Here is a 19,599-nt window from a genome sequence, read left to right on the forward strand (position 1 = left end):
CGTCGACATTTACACCTGTAGTTGGGGACCAGAGGAATTAACTGACTTTGAAAGTATGGATTTTCTAACATCTTTAACCATAGCACATAATGCTAAAAAGGTTAAAAATTTAATTATTGAACTTATTTTTTTTTATGCATTGTGAAATGACTGTTTAAAAAGTTAAACAACAAAAATAAAACAAGCTCCGATGAAAATTCGAATAGGACAGTCCGTAAGCAAATGGCAAAATAAAAAGGTCAAACACATCAAACACATCAAACGAATGGATAACAAATGTCACATTTTTGACTTGGTACATGCATTTCCTTTTGTAGTGAAAACACAACAAAGTTAACTCAGAACCGAGCTACATGAAACCCACCAAGTTGTTTATATGAGTCATATGTCGTGCTATTCATTTAAGTATGCATTTGGTGATATAGTATAATTTAGGAAAATCAAAATAAAACATATTCAATAAGTTTCAAACAATTAGCAAATTCATATATAAACTTAACTTTACAGTGATAATAATTAGAGTATACAATGTATATGAGGTATGCAAGTAGAATACACAATAAGTCACACATCAAATAGGTCAACACGTACCTATCCCATTTAAAAAAAACAATCTGAGATTGATCGAATAATTGCTTAACCGTTTTTACGATACATGTGTAATAAAAATATAATTTCTACCATAATTCATAATAAAATATTAACCAATATATACAGGGGAGATCTGGAAAAGGCATTATCTACACCTGGTCTGCAGGAAATGGGGGAACGAATGATAATTGCAATGCTGACGGGTTCACTAACAGTATATACACAATAGGAGTTACTGCTCTTGGAATTGGAAAAGAGGCCGACTACGCAGAAGTGTGTGCTGCTTCACTTGCGACAGTATATGGTGGTATCACCGATTCTTACTTGGTAATTAGGATAATTATCATTAAGAATAATGACCGCAGAAGTAGTCATTCTTCGAAAAACATTAAAGTTGAACAATTAAAAAAATCCAGATAGGCAATGAAACATGTGTCCAGAACATTTTACAATCTAAAGTTCATGATTGAATGCTAAATATTAAAAAATACATCAAGTGTAGAAAATAACAATTGAAATAATATGCTTTAGTAATGCTGCTTATCCTTAAAACAACAAAATCGAAATGACAACAAAAAGGAGCCTCTGGCCTTTATTAGTCTTTAGTATATCTTATTTTAGTTTCTTGTGTACAATTTGGAGTTAAGTATGGCGTTCATTATCACTGAACTCGTATACATATGTTTAGGGGCCAGCTGGAGGACACCTACGGGTGCGTGAATTTCTCGCTTCATTGAAGACCTGTTGGTGATCTTCTGCTGTTGTCTGTTCTATGGTCGGGTTGTTGTCTCTTTGACACATTCCCCATTTCCATTCTCAATTTTAGAAATAAAAGGTATGATTAACCATGACGTTTTGCTACACTACTGTTGTCTGTAAAAACTCTCCTAAATATAACTCTATCTAATTTTTCAGATGACAACTTCAACATTAAGTAGATGTTCAGATGATGGTATCGAAGGGACTTCATATTCAACGCCAATAGTTGCTGGAATCATAGCTTTAGCTCTGCAGGCCAAGTATGAAAGTAAACTTTTATAATTGAACATTGTTTATAAAATTACCGATTTTGTCGCTCTTAATTTTTGGCCAAGGATAAACTCATCAAATAAACCAGGATTACAATTTTGTTCGCAAAACCCACCTTCCGTCTACAAAGGACGCTGGAACTAATAGGAAAGCAATTATAGAAAGTACAGCTTCTATTCCTTAACAAACAAAAAACCTTAAAACAAACAAGTTAAGGTGATACTATGATGTAATTGATCTGTCTTTTGTAGTCGAGATTTGACTTGGAGAGATGTACAGCATTTAATTGTATATTCATCATCACGAACCAATTTAACAGATACTTATGATGGTTGGCAGACAAATGGTGCTGGAAAAGAAGGCAGGTTTAATGATATATAAGACGGTTGCAGAAGAAAACAAAGAATTGTAAAGATAACTATTGATGCATTGCTTCAGTCGACATAACAAACACCCCCTTATTTCTTTTCTTGAATTCTTATGTCTTATGTCAACCTTGAAACCCTCAACAATGAGAAAAAAACCTTCACCATGTATTCTAGTTATTTTAAATTATTTACATAGTTATCTTCATTATCTTAACTTTTCAAACACATTTTTGTGATTTGAAAAGTACATCTAGCACAGGAGCTTGCAAATCAATAGTATCTTATAAGACGAAAAATGAACCTACAAGTTATCAGTACCCAACATCAACTCAAATTTAGAATAAGAAGAGAAAATAATTATAGAATACAGAATGGTAACAAGGAATGTTTCAAAGAGGCAATACCCAAACCACAGAGCCAAAAACATCCCAAGTCCACCTATAGATCTTCAACACAACGAGAAAATTCAACACCCGGTGGCAGTCTCAGCTTGCCCCGTAACAATTATTTATACCAGTACCGTACATTAACTTATACTATACATAAAAAAGAAGATGTGGTATGCTTGCCAATGAGACAATTCTCCACAAGTCAAGAGACCGAATGACACAGGAATCAACAACTATGGGTCAACGTATAGTCTATTATTGTTTGTTACCTATAATTTTGAATAACGTGTTCATTGATATATCTTTAATCTTTTGATTTTGTGAACTCTATAAATGATAGAGTTTACTAGATTTCATGTTTATGTTCGTAATAACTAAGAAATTGTACCAAAGTAAGATGGAACTTAACGAAAACGAACATGCAATTTTAAGCATTAACAATGTATTTATTTACTGTAAGTTCATTGTTATTTCCTGGATTTCGCGTGCGAACGTGATATCCAAAGGTAAAGCATAGAACGAAGTACAAATGTCCTATTGGCTTGAATGCAGAAAATGGAGAATCTTCGGAAAAACTAAAAAAACAAACTTAGAGGAAAATCAATTTCGGAAAGTCTATAATCACATGGCAAAATCAAATAACAAAACGCATCAAAAACGAATGGACAAGAATTGCAATATTCCTGACTTGGTACAGGCATTTTCAAATGTAGAAAATGGTTGATTAAATCTTGTTCTATAGCGCTAACCCTATCACTTTAATTATAGTCTCATCATAAATGATATTGGTAATGTCCATAACGTCTATAAATCATCTGTGGTACAATACCTGATACGGCCTTCCATTTCCTGAATTTTAGTAAGAGCGATTAGATTGGTGTTATTGATGTAATAGGACCAACTAATACAATATTATGACACCCGACGAGTTAAGTCCTATTTTTATAAGGGCATGTGACATTGAATCTTAAGTGTAGTGATTTCTCGAACCCTGGATTTACCTTTCTGCGCTTTTAATAAGTATCTCCAAGTTTCGACTTCGATATTATAGTGAGCCAGGTTCTATCATTCGGAATTTTGGATGCAGACAAAATGGTAACGTTGGCAAATAACTGGACTCAGGTTCCTGCTCAAGAAACTTGCAAACTGCCTAAACAGTTTAATACGAAGTAGGTATATGTCTTTATACTTACAAATACTCAACTGCCACTACGCTTTGATACTAACGCTTTTCCCAGGCATAGATTACCTTTAAGCTAGCCATATTTGGCACAACTTATTGGAATTTTGGATCTTCAATGCTCTTTAACTTTGTACTTGTTTTGCTTTATAGATATTTTGATATGAGCGTCACTGATAAGTTTTAAGTAGACGACACGCGCGTCTGGCGTACTAAATTATAACCCTAGTACCTTTGATAACTATTATATTTATTTTCCAGTAGTATGTGCACTATTGGATTGTTCTGTAACTTCATTTTTTGGCAGTTTGTCTCTATTTCTTATTTTGGAGGAAACCCAATATAAACTTAAAATGCTTCATACAACGATAGTTTTGTTATTTAATTTATAATAAAGCTATAACTAAGAATAATTGTAAACGTTATATGTTTTGAAGAATACCGAGTTATATAGCTTGCCTAGAAAGTACCTTGATGTTTAAACAAATTTACAAGTGTCCAACCTTCATTTAATAGTATCTGACGAAAACGTTTCTGCTTGAAATCCATATAAAACTGTTTTTAACATTCTGAAACAGTTTTTTTCCTGTGTCCATTTCTGATTTTTGCATAATTGTTCTGTAGTTCTGGACCAAAACATACAATATTTTTGAGCAAAACCATGTTTCTGTATATAAATTGAAATTGTAAAATGTCATGCATATTCAGAACAAAACAAATAAATATATACAACAAATAGAAGCATTCTGCAATAATTGTCGAACAGATGAAGGTTAGGAGCTCAAGGCTGATTTTTTTTTATGGTAGACAATTGTTTTCTGTTTCAGATTTGACCTTCATAGTTTTCAAAAGCGTCTTACTAGACACAGATCATGACACTACCCAACCAAAGTAACATAATTAAGCTCCTTAACATACAAAGAGTATGACACATCCAATCATAGGACAACGAACTAATATCCTTAACTGACTTACCTAATCATAGATCATTGTACATGGTTTTTAATTTATACATCCTGTATGACTTAAAAGAAATTGAAAATATGTTTCATTAACTGACGCAAGTAATACCACCTGTGTTTGTAAATTTCTGAGTATAACATAGCAGGTAATGTTATATATTTGTTATTGTAGAGGAACAAAAGGGTCAGCATTTTCGACAGTTTCACTAGAGTTTCATAATAAAGAAGACTGTAACATTAATTTTCTAGAACATGTGACAGTCGATGTAGAATTCTCGTACTCAAGATACCGTGGTGACACTGAAATATATTTGAAATCATCAAGTGGAACAACCAGCCACATACTTACGTATAGGCCTTTCGACTCGTACGTATATAGCGATAGAGGGGATCTGTCATGGACGTATATGTCCGTTCATTATTGGGGAGAGGATCCAAATGGAACGTGGGAATTGTTATTCCGGTCATGTCATGGCTTTTCAACAGGTATTTACAATTAGTAGTATTGATAATGATAATCAGTTCTACTTCAAATTTGAATTTTGCTCTCGTTGGGGTACGTCAAGACATAACATGAATGGTAATCCTGCATTGTTAAAGTAATAAGTAAAATCCCCAAAATACTCAACTCCGAGGAAAGTTCCAAAAGGAAAGTTCCTAATAAAATAGCAAATTAAAAAGCGTAACAAAATCAAACGAATGGATAACATCTGTCATATTCTTAAATTATTACAGGCATTTTCCTTTGTAAGGAATGGTAAATTGAACCTGGTTTGATAGCTAGCTAAACCTCTAACTTGTATGAAAGTCGCATCAAATTCCATTATATTGACAACGATTCGTGAAAAAAAAAACCGAAACAATAAGTAACACGAATGTGTCCATAGCACTATCATTTTAAATGTTCAGTGGACCGTGCAATTGGGGTCAATATTTAATTTGGCATTACAATTAGAATGGTTATATCGTAGGATGCATGTGTATTAATTTTCAAATTGATTGGACTTCAACTTCATCAAAACCTACCTTGACCATAAACTTTAACCAAAACTTTAACCTGAGCTTTCCACTTTTTCTTTGTTCAGTGGACCGTTCAATTTGGGTAAAAACTTTAATTTGGTATTACAATTCGAAAGATCATATCACGGGGAACATGTGTACTAAGTGGCAAGTTCATTGGACTTCAACTTCATTAAAAACTACCTTGACAAAAAACTTTAACAAGTGTGTGTTTTAAACCTTTACTGTTTAGTCCAGTTTTAATAATATCCTTATATCGTGGCTTGGTATTCGTAAATCCCGCCATTGTCTTAGTTCTATTATATAGTGTCTTTTATTTTTATTATGTGCTTATGTGCATTGTCCATAGAGTGTCCATTTGTTTATTTTTATAGTGATAAAAAAATAACGCAATTTTAATTGACAGCTGTTTTCATAATTTTTGGACATTTTTACCCCTTGTACCTGTTTGTCTTTTTCACACATCGTTGTCAATATAATGGAATTTACTGCAACTATCATACAGTTGAGAGGTCAAGCTTGCTATAAAACCAGGATTATACCGCCATTTTCTACTTAGAAAATGTCTTTACCAAATCAGAAATATAACAGTTATTGTCCATTCGTTTGATATGTTTGAGCGTTTGATTTTTCCAGTTGATAAGGGACTTTTCAATTTGAATTTTCCTCGTAGTTCAGTATTTTTGTGATTTTATTTTCGTCATTTAGTCTTTCTTTTTGACATATTTATGTATCGTTTATGTGATTAAGAATATAACAAAATATTGACTACTGATATTTTTGTATTATAACGTTTTTAAAGGGGCACTAGCTGTCAAATTCATGGTCACAGATTTGACGTAAATTCTCATATTTGAATTATAACAATGTAAAACAAATCCAAACTACCAAAAGTCCAAAAGAAACAGTTTACAGAGCATGGGGTAGAGAATATGTAGGTTCGTTTCGTGTGAACTCCATCTAATTAACTATCGATTTGACCTCAAATGACTATATAAGCGATGTAAACATAATAAAGATATGAATAGATTAAACCAACACGTGCAATTAGATTTTTATAGGTCTGTTTGATTTTATTTTATAGATTAAACATATTTGTTTATTGTTTTTAACCGTATAAGAATGATTTTATATGAATAGAGTAAGTATCAAATGGTTTACAATCAAATGGTTTACCGTAGTTTCACTTTCATTGTTGACATTCTTTTTCTTTTAAAATAACCAGTACACGTATAATGCATGCGTTGTCAATCTCCAGCTAGGAGTTAAACTGAAGTTCACATGAAGACGGATTTAATGAGAGCGACTGATTCACTTGCAAGTGAATTAGCAAATGTCAATGTTTCTTTGCTTAATTTGATAAAATTGAACTATTTTGGCTGCTAAAAGCGAATTTTTATTTCACTATTTCACTTTCATTATTGATTTAACAAAAAAACTCTTACTTTATATATTTTATATATCTCGTAGCTAGTACCCCTTTAAGTCGTGCTCACTAATTGTTGTCAATATGATGAAAATATATGCAACTGATATACAATTGAGAGTTTTATCTGGATTTAAATCAATGGAATGTCTATACCAAGAAAGAAATATGCCATTTGTCTTGCATTAGTTTTATACGTTTAGCCTTTGACTTTGCCTTTGGATAAGGTACTTTACGTCTCAGTTTTCAGTAGAACGATTTCCGTTTTGAGTTTTCTTTGAAGTTTTTGATTTTCTTAATTTAATTCATATTATGTTAATACATTTGTCCGTACGCATGGGTTCAACTGACTTCATTTTCATGTATTATCATAAAAATTGAGTCTCAGTGATTTATTAATAATTGTGTATTGTTAAAAAAAGCTACTTTTTGATAATTTCTTAGTTACTTATAAGTAAAACTCTAATTAAGTGTCAATGAAAAAAAAAGAAAGTTTAACATTGTGCATTTGTACGCATTACGTTATAAAATGTAATTCTTTATTGTGTACGTACAGTTATTGTGAAAGAATGGAGTATTACGTTGTATGGTACTAAGACAGATCCATATCTTGGTGACAATCAATGTAAGTACAGTTTTAATGTGAGTTGCATTTGTTTTTTTTTAACAAAGAAGTTTGTAATTAGCATTACATATCTGCAGGTTTTGACAACTACCGTATAGCGGGTTATTTTCGCGGATGTAAACTTTCGCGATTTTCATTGATTAAGGTATACGAAATATTTTGGCGGTTATTATTTTGGCGGATTCTAAACTTTTATCAATACCTTTGCATGTGCACTTTTAAATTGGCGGATTTTAATTTGGCGATTTTGTTCTATCCGTGAAAATAAGCGAAAATTAACACCCCGCGAAAATAACCCGCTATACGGTATTTGAATTTGATGTTATATGTGTATTTTATACCTAAAAGAGGATCAAAAGATACCAGAGGGACAGTCAAACTCATATATCGAAAAAAAACTGACAACGCCATGGCTTAAAAAGAAAATGACAAACAGACTAATAATAGTACACCTGACTCAACATTGAAAACTAAATACTAAGCACCACGAACCCCACCGAAAATTGGGGTAATTTATGATAAATTTAAAAAAATGGGGTAAATTGACCATACCTTTCAAATAACAATAATAAAAGAAAAGGACATTTAACATTTAAAAGTCAAACAGCCGTACGGGCTAGCCACTTGTAGGACAGATGTTTTTAGAATCATTTATATTTTCGCTTATTTTTTTATAAGTTAATATAAAAGTTTTTATAACATTTTCGACTCATGATCAAACTAGTTCGAAAAATAAATATTTTATAAGCAGTTCTCGGTTGCAGTATTTAAGTGCTAGGTGCTGGCGTTAAGTAAAATATTATGTTAATTAGCTTTAAAATAGAAATGATTTATTTGACAGTGTTGACGGACAATCAAAGAATAAATCAAAACGGTAAGTTTATTTGTGATATAACATTTTTTTTTTAAATTTCTATTTGCCAGGTAGTTCATCGTTTCAGAATCTACTAACCGGCCACCAAAACATATTTTGTCCTTTGTTAGGAATAACTATATATATTTTATTTTGTTTGTGATATTCTTTAATGTTAGAAACCTTCATTTAACGTCTTAAATTCAGGTCATCACTCAAGAAATTTTACGGTCGCCATCATAAGCGGATTGGCCATTATGACAAAAGTGTGTCAGAAATTATATCTGATATTCTTCCTCAGTCATATATATTACCTTACATCATTACCGAACTGAACAAAGAAATAACACGACGGTGCAGGAAATGCTTACCCCTCATGAGCACCTGATTTCACTCCCGGATTTTATTGGAGTTCGTGTTGTTTCTTAATAGATATAGGAAGATGTGGTTTGAGTGCCAATGAGACAACTCTCCATCCAAATAACAATTTAAAAATAAACCATTATAGGTTAAAGTACGGCCTTCAACACGGAGCCTTGGCTCACACCGAACAACAAGCTATAAAGGGCCTTATTTATAACTGTTGATGTAAATATCCTTTGGTTTTGTGAGTCTTTGTTTACTCCATGGTTTTGATTGTTATTATCTTATCTTTTAATTTATAAGTAATTTTATTAAAGAACTATCATTATTTAACTCTATTAAGAAGTGATATGTTCTAAACGATATTTGATTGTATTTAATTTGTTAAATATTGCATTTGCAAATTACAAAAACCATGAACACTGTTTTTTGCATATGCAGATCACAGAGAACATATTTTCTGAGAACAAATGTTTCACTTAAGAAATAATTGGAATTAGCAAGAATGGTTGAGAGTTCTGAATGTTTAGTTTGTTTATGCAAATATTTTTTTTTTTAATCTTACAGACTGATATTTGCGTAAAGGTAATCGGATCAATTTAACCAGAAATTTGAAATATGATAAATATGATAAGTTTTAGAAATAATCAGGAAACTATATTATCACGACTTGTTTCCTTACCTAGTGTATTTACAAACACACACACCATGGCACCGTCGTGAAATAATCAAAGCAACTTACTTTGCAAAAACACATTTTGTCATTGTTTTTCATTAACAGTGAATGTATTAACTATGTATTGATTCGAATGACGTCAAATATTTTAGAAAATAGTTCAAAATGCTCTCAATTCCTTTTAATTTTGTGTATCATGAATTATAATGCTCTGTCAATGTTGTATTGTATTACAGATGGTTCCAACGACACGTATATTATACTCGGAGCAGTGCTAGGACTATCTACTCTTCTGGCTTTTGGAATCATCTTATTAAAAAAGAAATCAGTGTCTACAATTGTACCATCTAAATCAATCTCAAAGGAATCAACTTGTAAAATCATCAGTCATACGAAATCTACAGTTGTACCACAGTTATGATGAATCACGAAAACAATTCAAAATCAAACTTATAGATGTGGTTAAAAATTGTGGTCAGTTGCGCAGTCCAGTTTACTGTTTAGACATATTTGAGTCAGCCGTTGATTGTAGTAAATAAAGGTTCTGAAATACAAAAAAAATATTATCAAGGAAAAATAGAATTAGTGAAAAAAAGCATGATTAAGACGTTAATTTCATGTTGCGTAAAAAGTCACAATATCGATTTCAGTGCAACAATTCGTAATTTTAATACACTCTAGATACCCATTTGTCATTTGTACTATTGTTTTTCTGTTTGTCTTTTTCATTTTTAGCCATGGCGTTGTCAGTTTGTTTTAGATTTACGAGTTTGACTGTTCCTTTGGTATCTTTCGTCCCTCTTTTAGATACCCAAGTTTTTCATACAGAACATTTCAATAATAAGGACATAATACAAGACCAGACACCGTTATCTCTATCATGCAAAGCTCTGACTACTTGTTCGACTTGGGCTGTACTTTTTTTTGTGTGTTACTAGGTTCAGCTTTCCATGATTTATAGAAAAAACTTCAAATTGTTATATAATTTGGCCCCGAGCATCAGTAAAGGGACATTTATTGTCAAAATGCGCTTCTAAGGCAGATAAGTGGAATCATTATTGTTGTTTCGCTGATTATGTTAAAAGGGTCTGTCGAGTTTAAAATCCATTAACTGAGTTTTGTCTCTCCGTTCTTACAAACTTCGAAAATAGCCATTTGAATAAAATTATGAATACTGTTGATATTCGAATATCTCATTTAGAAAACAATTCTGAAATTATTAATAGGAACCATGATATACCCATTTCTAGAATAAAAAACAAACTCAAGGTACTCGCAGAGCGGTTTGTGTTCGTACCGGCAGACAAGGCAGCAAATAATGTAGTGGTGGTGTGACGCATATACTACACGAAAGTTCTTCAAAACGAAATAATAAATTCCTCTACATTCAGGTCAGTGCGCACCACAGAGAGTCAAATCGTTAACAAGCATACCACTGCCACTGCCCAGCTTAAAGCATCTTCCGAACATTTGAAAGTCCCTACCATGTACTGGTTACCGAAATTACACAAAAAACCATTTAAATTCCGTTTCATCTCCGCTTCGAGTAAGTGTTCTACTACTAATCTATCAGTGCTTCTAACCACCTCCCTTACTACTATCAAAGAACTGGTTATTAACTTTTGTAATAAAGCTTATGAAAATAATGGTATTAATTATTTTTGGAGTGTTAAAAATTCTTTAGAGGTTTTAGATAAAATACATGCTTTCAATGGTCCTTACAATTCTGTTGACAGTTATGATTTTTCTACTCTGTACACTACACTTCCACACAATCTTATAAAGAAACAGTTTTTGTATTTGATAAAATGGTCTTTCGAAAAATCTCATTGTAATTTTATTTGCTGTAACTCGTTTAAGGCCTTTTTCTGTAACGAAAAAGGAAAGTATGCTAGATACACTTACTGGAAATGTGAGGATATGATTGAAGCTTTAAACTTTCTGCTTGATAACATTTATGTACGTTTCGGCGATAAAGTGTATCGTCAGGTAGTAGGTATTCCTATGGGCACCAACTGTGCCCCTTTAATAGCAGATTTATTTCTATATTGCTATGAATCTCAGTTTATGACCAAACTCAGTAAAGACCCATCATTGTTACATTTGGTTGATACATTCAAAAATACCTACCGTTATCTGGATGATATTTTTTCGTTGAATAATCCAGAGTTCTCTAAATATACTTCAGAAATTTACCCAAACGAACTTACTTTAACTAAATCTAACATAAACAGCAGCAGTTGTCCTTTTCTAGATTTAGACATTTCAATTTCAAACGGGAAACTTCACACTAAAATTTACGACAAAAGAGACGATTTTTCATTTCCTATTGTTAATTTTCCTTTTTTAGACGGCGATGTGCATTTGGCTCCATCATACGGTGTTTATATATCGCAACTCGTTCGGTTTGCCCGTGTGTGTTCTGATGTCATAGATTTTAACGAACGTAATCAATGCATCACTGGTAAATTGTTGTGTCAGGGATTTCGATACCATAAATTACTTAAAACTTTTACTAAATTCTTTCATAGATACAAAGATTTGATTAGTAAATTTGGCTATACCTGTAGAAAGCTTATTAAAGATGGTATTTCTCATCCTAAATTTTATGGTAATATTGTACTTAAAGCGAGGAAATCACTATGTGATCCTTGTAAACTCATCGAACCTTTAAACAAACTTATAAGTAAGGGTTATCGTACCAATATTGTAATTAGATCTCTGAATATAGTTCACATTGGCACTAATATTGATTTTGTCATTAGCAAATTAAAACATAACTAAATTTCATTACCTTTTGAGGCGAGATGTATAGGGGACACAGCCACGTTAACTTTTATTTCTATAGAAGTCGCTCTTCACTATACTACTACCTGTCGATACATTTATTTTTGGCATTGCACAAGTCATGTCTTCTTTGACTATTAATGACGTTAAAATACTAAATCCCTGTGATGTGTTTTAGTCGATTTTAGTCTCTGATGCATGATTTTTTACTATTAATTGGTTTTGGCTTTTAACTAGCTGTCAGTAACTGCGAGTACTCTCAAATCGTATTTTCTTGTTAATTCGACCTGTTGATACTGTTTATAATGCTTTTTTGTCATTTTTTATTTATATGGATCTTGGCTGTATACCAGCTTTGATTATTTGTAATATCTTCAATTTTTCACTTATTCTTACAACATTTGTATAAACTTCAAGATTATAAAAAACCGTTTTTTTTCTAAAGTGAACATTGATTGGTTAAATATTTCTCAGTGTGTTTGAATTTGTTTGATAGCCTTTTGGTCATGACTGTTTGTCTCTAATATTTAATTAACTGTGCATTTGTATTCAGATATCGCAGATCAAATTTATTCGTTCTTTGTGTAATCATACGTTTTTTGATTGAGTTAAGTCTGCTAATTGATATTTTATCGTATGTTTTTATATGTTGTGATGTTATGCTATTGTTTCAGAAAAAGGGAGAAGGTTTGTGCCCATTAAAACGTTTAATCCCGCTGCAAATGTTTGCACCTGTCCTAAGTCAGGAATCTGATGTACAGTAGTTGTCGTTTGTTTATGTAATATATACGTGTTTCTCGTTTCTCGTTTTGTTTAATATATAGATTAGACCGTTGGTTTTCCCGTTTGAATGGTTTTACACTAGTAATTTTGGGGCCCTTTATAGCTTGTTGTTCGGTGTGAGCCAAGGCTCCGTGTTGAAGGCCGTACTTTAACCTATAATGGTTTAATTTTTAAATTGTTATTTGGATGGAGAGTTGTCTCATTGGCACTCACACCACATCTTCCTATATCTATATAAGCCTTTTTTAACTGATTTTTATAGTTCGTTTTTTTGTTGTACTGTCCCAGTTTTGTTTGCGGTTGGAACCCCGTTAACCTGTTTAACCCTGCTACACCCTGTATGTATGTGCCTAATCCAAGTCAAGAGCCTGTAATTAAGTGGTTGTCATTGTGTATGTGTTTAATTATTTTTTCGTTCATTTTTGGCACATATTTAAGGCCGTTAGTTTTTTGTTGTAATTGTTTTACATTGTAATTTCGAGGCCATTTATGCGGTATGGGCTTTTCTCATTGTTGAAGTCTATACGGTGATTTTAAGTTGTTAATTTTCGTGTTATTTTGGTCTCTTGTAGAAAGTTGTCTCATGGGCAATCATACCACATCTTCTTTTTTCTAAGCTAAGTTTAACTGTTCTGAAATTAAAAAAAGAGAAACATTTATTTTTACACGTGTTTAAAGTGATTGTATTTTTTTATCACACTGGTGTCGATCAATTATGCAGGATAATGGATGTTATGACCTTTATGAATTCTGAAAATTAAAATTGAACATGGATTTAAGTGTATTTTATTTTTTATTACATTTGCCAAAATGAAAATAACAATAATAATAATCCAAGAGCTCGTTTATTTATATAAGTTCCCTTAATAATAAAGAAATATTTATAAAAAAGTTACTAAATATGCGTAAAAAATATGAAACATAAAAAGAAATAACATTAAAATAAACATAAAAAGAAATAAAATTGGGAAAAAAATTATAACACAGAAGATAATATCTTCACCAAAGTTAAATGTTAAGGATGTTCGCTGCTCAGTTTCAACATAAATAACTTTTCATAAAATTAGTATGTATTGATAGGGAATAAATTGAGGAATTAAAAAAGCAAAAAAAATATAGGGGTCAATGTGCTTGTTTTCGAGTTATTAGCCCTTGAAATTATGGCGGGAAAATGTTCTCTCTTGATTTTTCATAGCTTTATCATTGACCAGTTATAGTTCTCAAATACTATTAAAAAATAAATAAAAGTTTATAAGACTTTTACAAATGACTTATAATAGTACATGTAAAAGATTTTTAAAAAGAAGAATGGGGGTTCATGGGAAAATTTCTTAATGCATTCAAATGGATTAAACCAGAGGATTCCGAAAATCTGACAACAATTCCAAAACATGACAAGCAGACATCCTTAAACGTATATCAATCTTCTACTAATTGTCACATGTGTACATTTATAATTACAGTTTTATTAGATGACCGCTAATTAGTAACACAGCATTTTTTTTAAATAATTAAAATATGACATTGACAGGGAGGCCTTATAAAAAGATAAACAGAGAAGTTGAAAGAATAAATTCTACCTAATATTGAATAGCTAAGGACCATGGTCCTTACGTCTGAATACTGCAATCGTCTTAATCGGAATGACAATTCCCGTATAAACACCGTAAAGGACCGATGATAATTACCGTATAAACACCGTAAAGGACCGATGACAATTACCGTATAAACACCGTAAAGGACAAATGTATGTCAAGTATGACAGTGTTTCGAAGAAGAATTTTTATTTCATGTAAACTTTAAATTAGACTGATTTATGCAAAGGTAATTGGTGTTATAACATCTGTATTTTCTGTTAAAATGGTTTTGATCTTTAATGCTCTTTAACCTCGTACTTTATTTGCCTATTGTGGTGTTTTTTTCTCTTTAACCTATTTTGATTTAAACGTCACTCAATGCTCTTCAACTTTGTACTTGTTTCTACTTTCGAACTTTTTCATCTGAGCCTCACTTGTTGGTCTTCTGTGGACGAAATGCGCATCGGGCGTATTAAATTTTAAACCTGGTATCTTTTGTTAGCTATTATTCGTGTGTTTTTTTTGGTCCTATTTGTTCTCCCATTTACTGTGTTGTAGCCCTGTCATGTAATGTTGTCATTTAAATGTTATATTTAAAATTGCCATAAAAGCGGGAGGTTTGGCAGCCACAAAACCAGGTTCAATCCACCATTTTGTCTTAAAATGTCCCGTTTCAAGTCAAGAAAATGGCCATTGTTATATTACAGTTCGTGTCTGTGTGTGTGTCACATTTTAATGTGGTGTTTCTGTTGTATCGTATTTCTTCTCTTATATTTGATTTGTTTCCCTCAGTTTTATTTTGTAACCCGGATTTATTTTTACTCAATCAATTTATGAATTTCGCCTTTATTCATAAGTCTATTTTAGACGAATGCGCGTCCGGCGCAAATATAAAATTTTAATCCTGGTATCTATGATGAGTTTACTTAAAATATGTTTTATAACAGTATCGTATTATTTGTCAGCTTTGCATGTTGCAATGGTTTTTGATATATAAAAATGATGCATGAACTGATGTATGCTTTTTGCAAAATAGAATAAAAAGTATTAACAAGAAAACATAAGAAAAACCCCAAAAAAAAACAACAACAGGAATAGCACAATACATGAACAGTTTTATGTGAAAATAAAGATTATGGTATAAAAATTAAAGTATAAAAACATTAAAAATGTTGAGCAAATGTTGTGTACGAAAAAAAGCAAATTTATAAAAGGTAATCATTTACTGATAAAAGTCATCAAATATTAATTTTTGTAACATGTTACGATTGTCATAACATAAAATAGAAATATATAAGTTCATATAAAAAATAATGGTTTAAACACCATGCTATAGAGCTTGAATACCCTCCAGATAATAAGACTAAAATAAAAAAAACAATAAAACAAAACAAAAATGAGTCACACGATTCATCTCAGTCTATTTGATGCCACAATAAGCATACGTTCAAATTTCTCAATACACAAATCAGCGAGTGATGTGAATTAACAATCATTATATACTTTCACCTTTGATAACTATTTACACCACTGGGTCGATGCCACTGCTGGTGGACATTTCGTCCCCGAGGGTATCACCAAGCCCAGTAGTCAACACTTCGGTGTTGACATGAATATCAATAATGTGGTCATTTTTATAAATTACCTGTTTACAAAACTTTGAATTTTCGAAAAACTAAGGATTTTCTGATTCCAGGCATGGATTACCTTAGCCGTATTTGGTACAACTTTATAAAATTTCGAATCATTAATGTTCTTCAACTTTGTACTAGTTTGGCTTTATAAATATTTTGATATGAGCGTCACTGATGAGTCTTATGTAGACGAAACGCGCGTCTGGCTTACTAAATTATAATCGTGGTACCTTTGATAACTATTTACACCACTGGGTCGATGCCACTGCTGGTGGACGTTTCGTCCCCGAGGTTATCACCAGCCCAGTAGTCAACACTTCGGTGTTGACATGAATATCAATAATGTGGTCATTTTTATAAATTTCCTGTTTACAAAACTTTGAATTTTTCGAAAAACTGAGGATTTTCTGATTCCAGGCATAGATTAACCTTAGCCGTATTTGGCACAACTTTTGGGAATTTTGAATCCTCAATGCTCTTCAACTTTGTACTAGTTTGGCTTTATGAATATTTTGATATGAGCGTCACCGATGAGTCTTATGAGAGAATTTTATGTTTCAAACGAAACTTACGTACGTTAACGCAAGAAACTTAGGCTTACAATTATACTAACATATAAGACATAATATAAATTGTGGTTGTCTCCCTTTATGTATTTCAGATTTCAGTCGGATAGTTATAATATTGTTTTATTTCTAAAATAAACATTCATGTTACAGACACGGACCATTCGATTTTCGGGGGCCATTTCTAAGCATTGACATTTCGAGACAATGTATGGTTATTGCAAGAAAATTGGTACCGTTAATTTTATTATTCTATATTTATGCGTTAAACATAAGTTTTTTTTATGCAATTATATCTATTTCGGAGGGGACTAGATCAAATTTGAAATAAATAGGCAGGAACCTCGAATTTATGATGAAACCAGTTTTGAAAGGGAATACACAAAATCGAAAGGCAGAACCAAAAAATGACCGCAAAACAAGATGATTGGAGTAAAGAAAAAATGTTGGCAAGCTTGGACAAAATAGGCTCAATCGAAATTTCGCCTTTAAAGTTTATCCATGCACCCCCTCCCCTAAAAATAAATTGGTTGCATCCTTATAAATAAAACCCGGACATTTATTTAGATGAACAAAAGTAAAATGTGTACAAAAAATAGAAAATAAGACATTAACAGAAAATAATTTACAACAAACGTTTTTGGTATTTAAAGGTTAATATTTTCCATTCCTTTATTTCCGTCTTCCGTCTTCTTGAGACTGAGGGAACTATCGACCTCACTATACCAGAATACAAATAGGTTTGTATGGTCGGCATTCTATCGAACTGACAGAAAGGAGTTAAACTATCTGACTACACCTCATAAGGTCGAGTCAATTAAGATAAACGGTACTGTAGTTGATTCGGTTTAACTTAAGAGATAAATCGGCTTATAGTCATGTTTGTACATAAGTTGACAGAGTAACAGGTCGAAAGGTTTACACTTAAAAGGTTGTCAAGTTGACATTAGAAAGGTCTTCAAGGTTGACAAGTGTTAAGGTTAGAAGGTTGACAGGTCGACATATTGAAAAGTCGATAAATGCATAGGTCGACAGGTTGACAAGTGTAATATTGAAAAGTCGATAAATGCATAAGTCGACATGATTACAAGTGTAAAGCTCAAAGGTTAAGATAATGACAGGTCGACATATTGAAAAATCGATAAATGCATAGGTCGACAGATTGAAAAGTCGATAAATGCATAGGTCGACAGATTGACAAGTGTAAAGGTTAAGTCTTGTGTATTGTTGAATTATGTGTTGGACTTGCAAAGACAAGGCTGAATTTACAAATTTTCTTGGTGAAGAACAAGATGTTCCTATGGTTGCAGGATAAGGCCATGCAAGATTTGTTTTTATTTCGTTCTTACAATATAAAATTGGCAATGTTTAAAAACCTTTTCAGTCCATTTTTCAAACTATACAGTGCATCAAGTTTGATTTAGAATAAACAAGTTTAATAACTTAAACGTTTGTCTCATGATTATATGACTCGAAACACAATAACTGATATATACATCGAGGAATTAAAAAGACTTATACTGAACAATAATGATATATTATTTATTCATTTAAACCAAAAATGTGAATCAGAAAACAAAATAAACTTAAACAGGCATATGACAGGTTCATCAATTATAGAATTCCGAGCATCAATTTCAGTCGATCAAACGAAAGTCAAATATCGTTGGTAATAATCGGTAATTTGCCTGCAGACCATGCAAGCGTACCATGTACAACAGATAAAAAGTTACAAATAGTTTACTCAGTGGCTGTACTGGGGGTGGGGTCTGTGATTTGATTCAACCGTTTTTCGTAAATTAAAAAAAAATCGTGACTATTACGGTAAAGGAGACAACAATTGTTTGTTTTCTTTTTTTCTGAAATCCTCTTTTTGAAATTTCTGGATCCGCCCAAGTTACTAATCTACCACTTTATCACCACGCTTTTGACATATATCCAAGTTTGTTTTAGTCTGGATTATCTACAATACCCTTCCCTTTTCACGCATGTGACCTACCGAATTAGACTTTTTACCGGAGTTTGAATAACATAACCAACACCACGGATGCCACATGTAGAGCAGGAACTGCGTATCCTTCTGGAGCACATGAGTTAACCCCCAGGTTTTGGTGGTCTCCGTGTTGCTTAGTCTTTAGTTTTCTTTGTTGTGTCTTCTTGACTATTTTTGTCTGTTTGTCTTTTGTTTTAAGCCATGGCCATGATGGCGTTGTCAGTTTATTTTCAATCTATGAGGTTGGCAGTCCCTCTGGTATCTTTCGTCCCTCTTTTATCATAAAGTAGATATAGTCTAATAGCTACCCAAATTGATACGACAAAAATTTTAAGAGGAATCAAATATGCTGCTTAATTTAGCTTTGATTGTCGCTTATGCCTATAATTTGGCTCAAATATTAAAGGCAATACAACAGAAAACAAATATAAAGATTTCTATTTCCGCAAAACCCTTCTCGGCCTAGTTCACCTATTATGGTAATGTATTGTTTTGATTGACAGCTAAGCCAGTACAACATTGCCTGTGACAGCCAATTTCTTAAGTTTATACGATGATTGTCGTCAACGGGTCCAATAACCTTAGCATCAAGTCACGCTTCGTTGACATAAATGGTTGAGATATTGTAACCCATTTTGCATCATTTGATACCGTATCTCGCCTTGGATAACATACATGTCGCTTTGGATTTTTTTTCCTGCGATAGCTTTCTTTTTTCCAGAGTAATTTCCTTTCACCAGGGATGCTTCGAATGGCAATAGTAACACATTGCTACCT

General features: G+C 32.2%; 2 protein-coding genes across 2 annotated transcripts; both read left to right on the forward strand.

The window, feature by feature from the left end:
• The first annotated feature begins 190 nt into the window (after positions 1–190).
• Positions 191–1,981, forward strand: LOC134709905 (furin-like protease kpc-1). Its single transcript, XM_063570031.1, has 4 exons — positions 191–214; positions 718–918; positions 1,507–1,618; positions 1,872–1,981. The coding sequence occupies exons 1-4, from the start codon at positions 191–193 to the stop codon at positions 1,880–1,882; spliced, it is 348 nt and encodes a 115-aa protein (XP_063426101.1). The 3' UTR covers positions 1,883–1,981.
• Positions 1,982–3,469: 1,488 nt separating this feature from the next.
• LOC134709906 (neuroendocrine convertase 2-like) lies at positions 3,470–9,903 on the forward strand. Its single transcript, XM_063570032.1, has 5 exons — positions 3,470–3,546; positions 4,692–5,005; positions 7,522–7,590; positions 8,432–8,464; positions 9,719–9,903. Exons 1-5 carry the CDS (start codon positions 3,470–3,472, stop codon positions 9,901–9,903), a joined length of 678 nt encoding a protein of 225 aa, XP_063426102.1.
• The last annotated feature ends 9,696 nt before the right edge of the window (positions 9,904–19,599 follow it).

The sequence above is a fragment of the Mytilus trossulus genome, chromosome 3 (assembly GCF_036588685.1).
Source record: "Mytilus trossulus isolate FHL-02 chromosome 3, PNRI_Mtr1.1.1.hap1, whole genome shotgun sequence".
Taxonomy (NCBI): domain Eukaryota; kingdom Metazoa; phylum Mollusca; class Bivalvia; order Mytilida; family Mytilidae; genus Mytilus; species Mytilus trossulus.

What these genes read in the sequence shown, in the direction of transcription:
- LOC134709906 (XM_063570032.1), top strand. Translation starts at nt 3,470, where the DNA reads ATGGTAACGTTGGCAAATAACTGGACTCAGGTTCCTGCTCAAGAAACT. An exon ending in CCTAAACAGTTTAATACGAA is followed by an intron (nt 3,547 to 4,691) that starts GTAGGTATATGT and finishes TTGTTATTGTAG; the next exon opens with AGGAACAAAAGGGTCAGCAT. An exon ending in ATATCTTGGTGACAATCAAT is followed by an intron (nt 7,591 to 8,431) that starts GTAAGTACAGTT and finishes TTTATTTGACAG; the next exon opens with TGTTGACGGACAATCAAAGA.
- LOC134709905 (XM_063570031.1), top strand. Translation starts at nt 191, where the DNA reads ATGAAAATTCGAATAGGACAGTCC. An exon ending in AAATTCGAATAGGACAGTCC is followed by an intron (nt 215 to 717) that starts GTAAGCAAATGG and finishes CAATATATACAG; the next exon opens with GGGAGATCTGGAAAAGGCAT. An exon ending in GTATCACCGATTCTTACTTG is followed by an intron (nt 919 to 1,506) that starts GTAATTAGGATA and finishes CTAATTTTTCAG; the next exon opens with ATGACAACTTCAACATTAAG.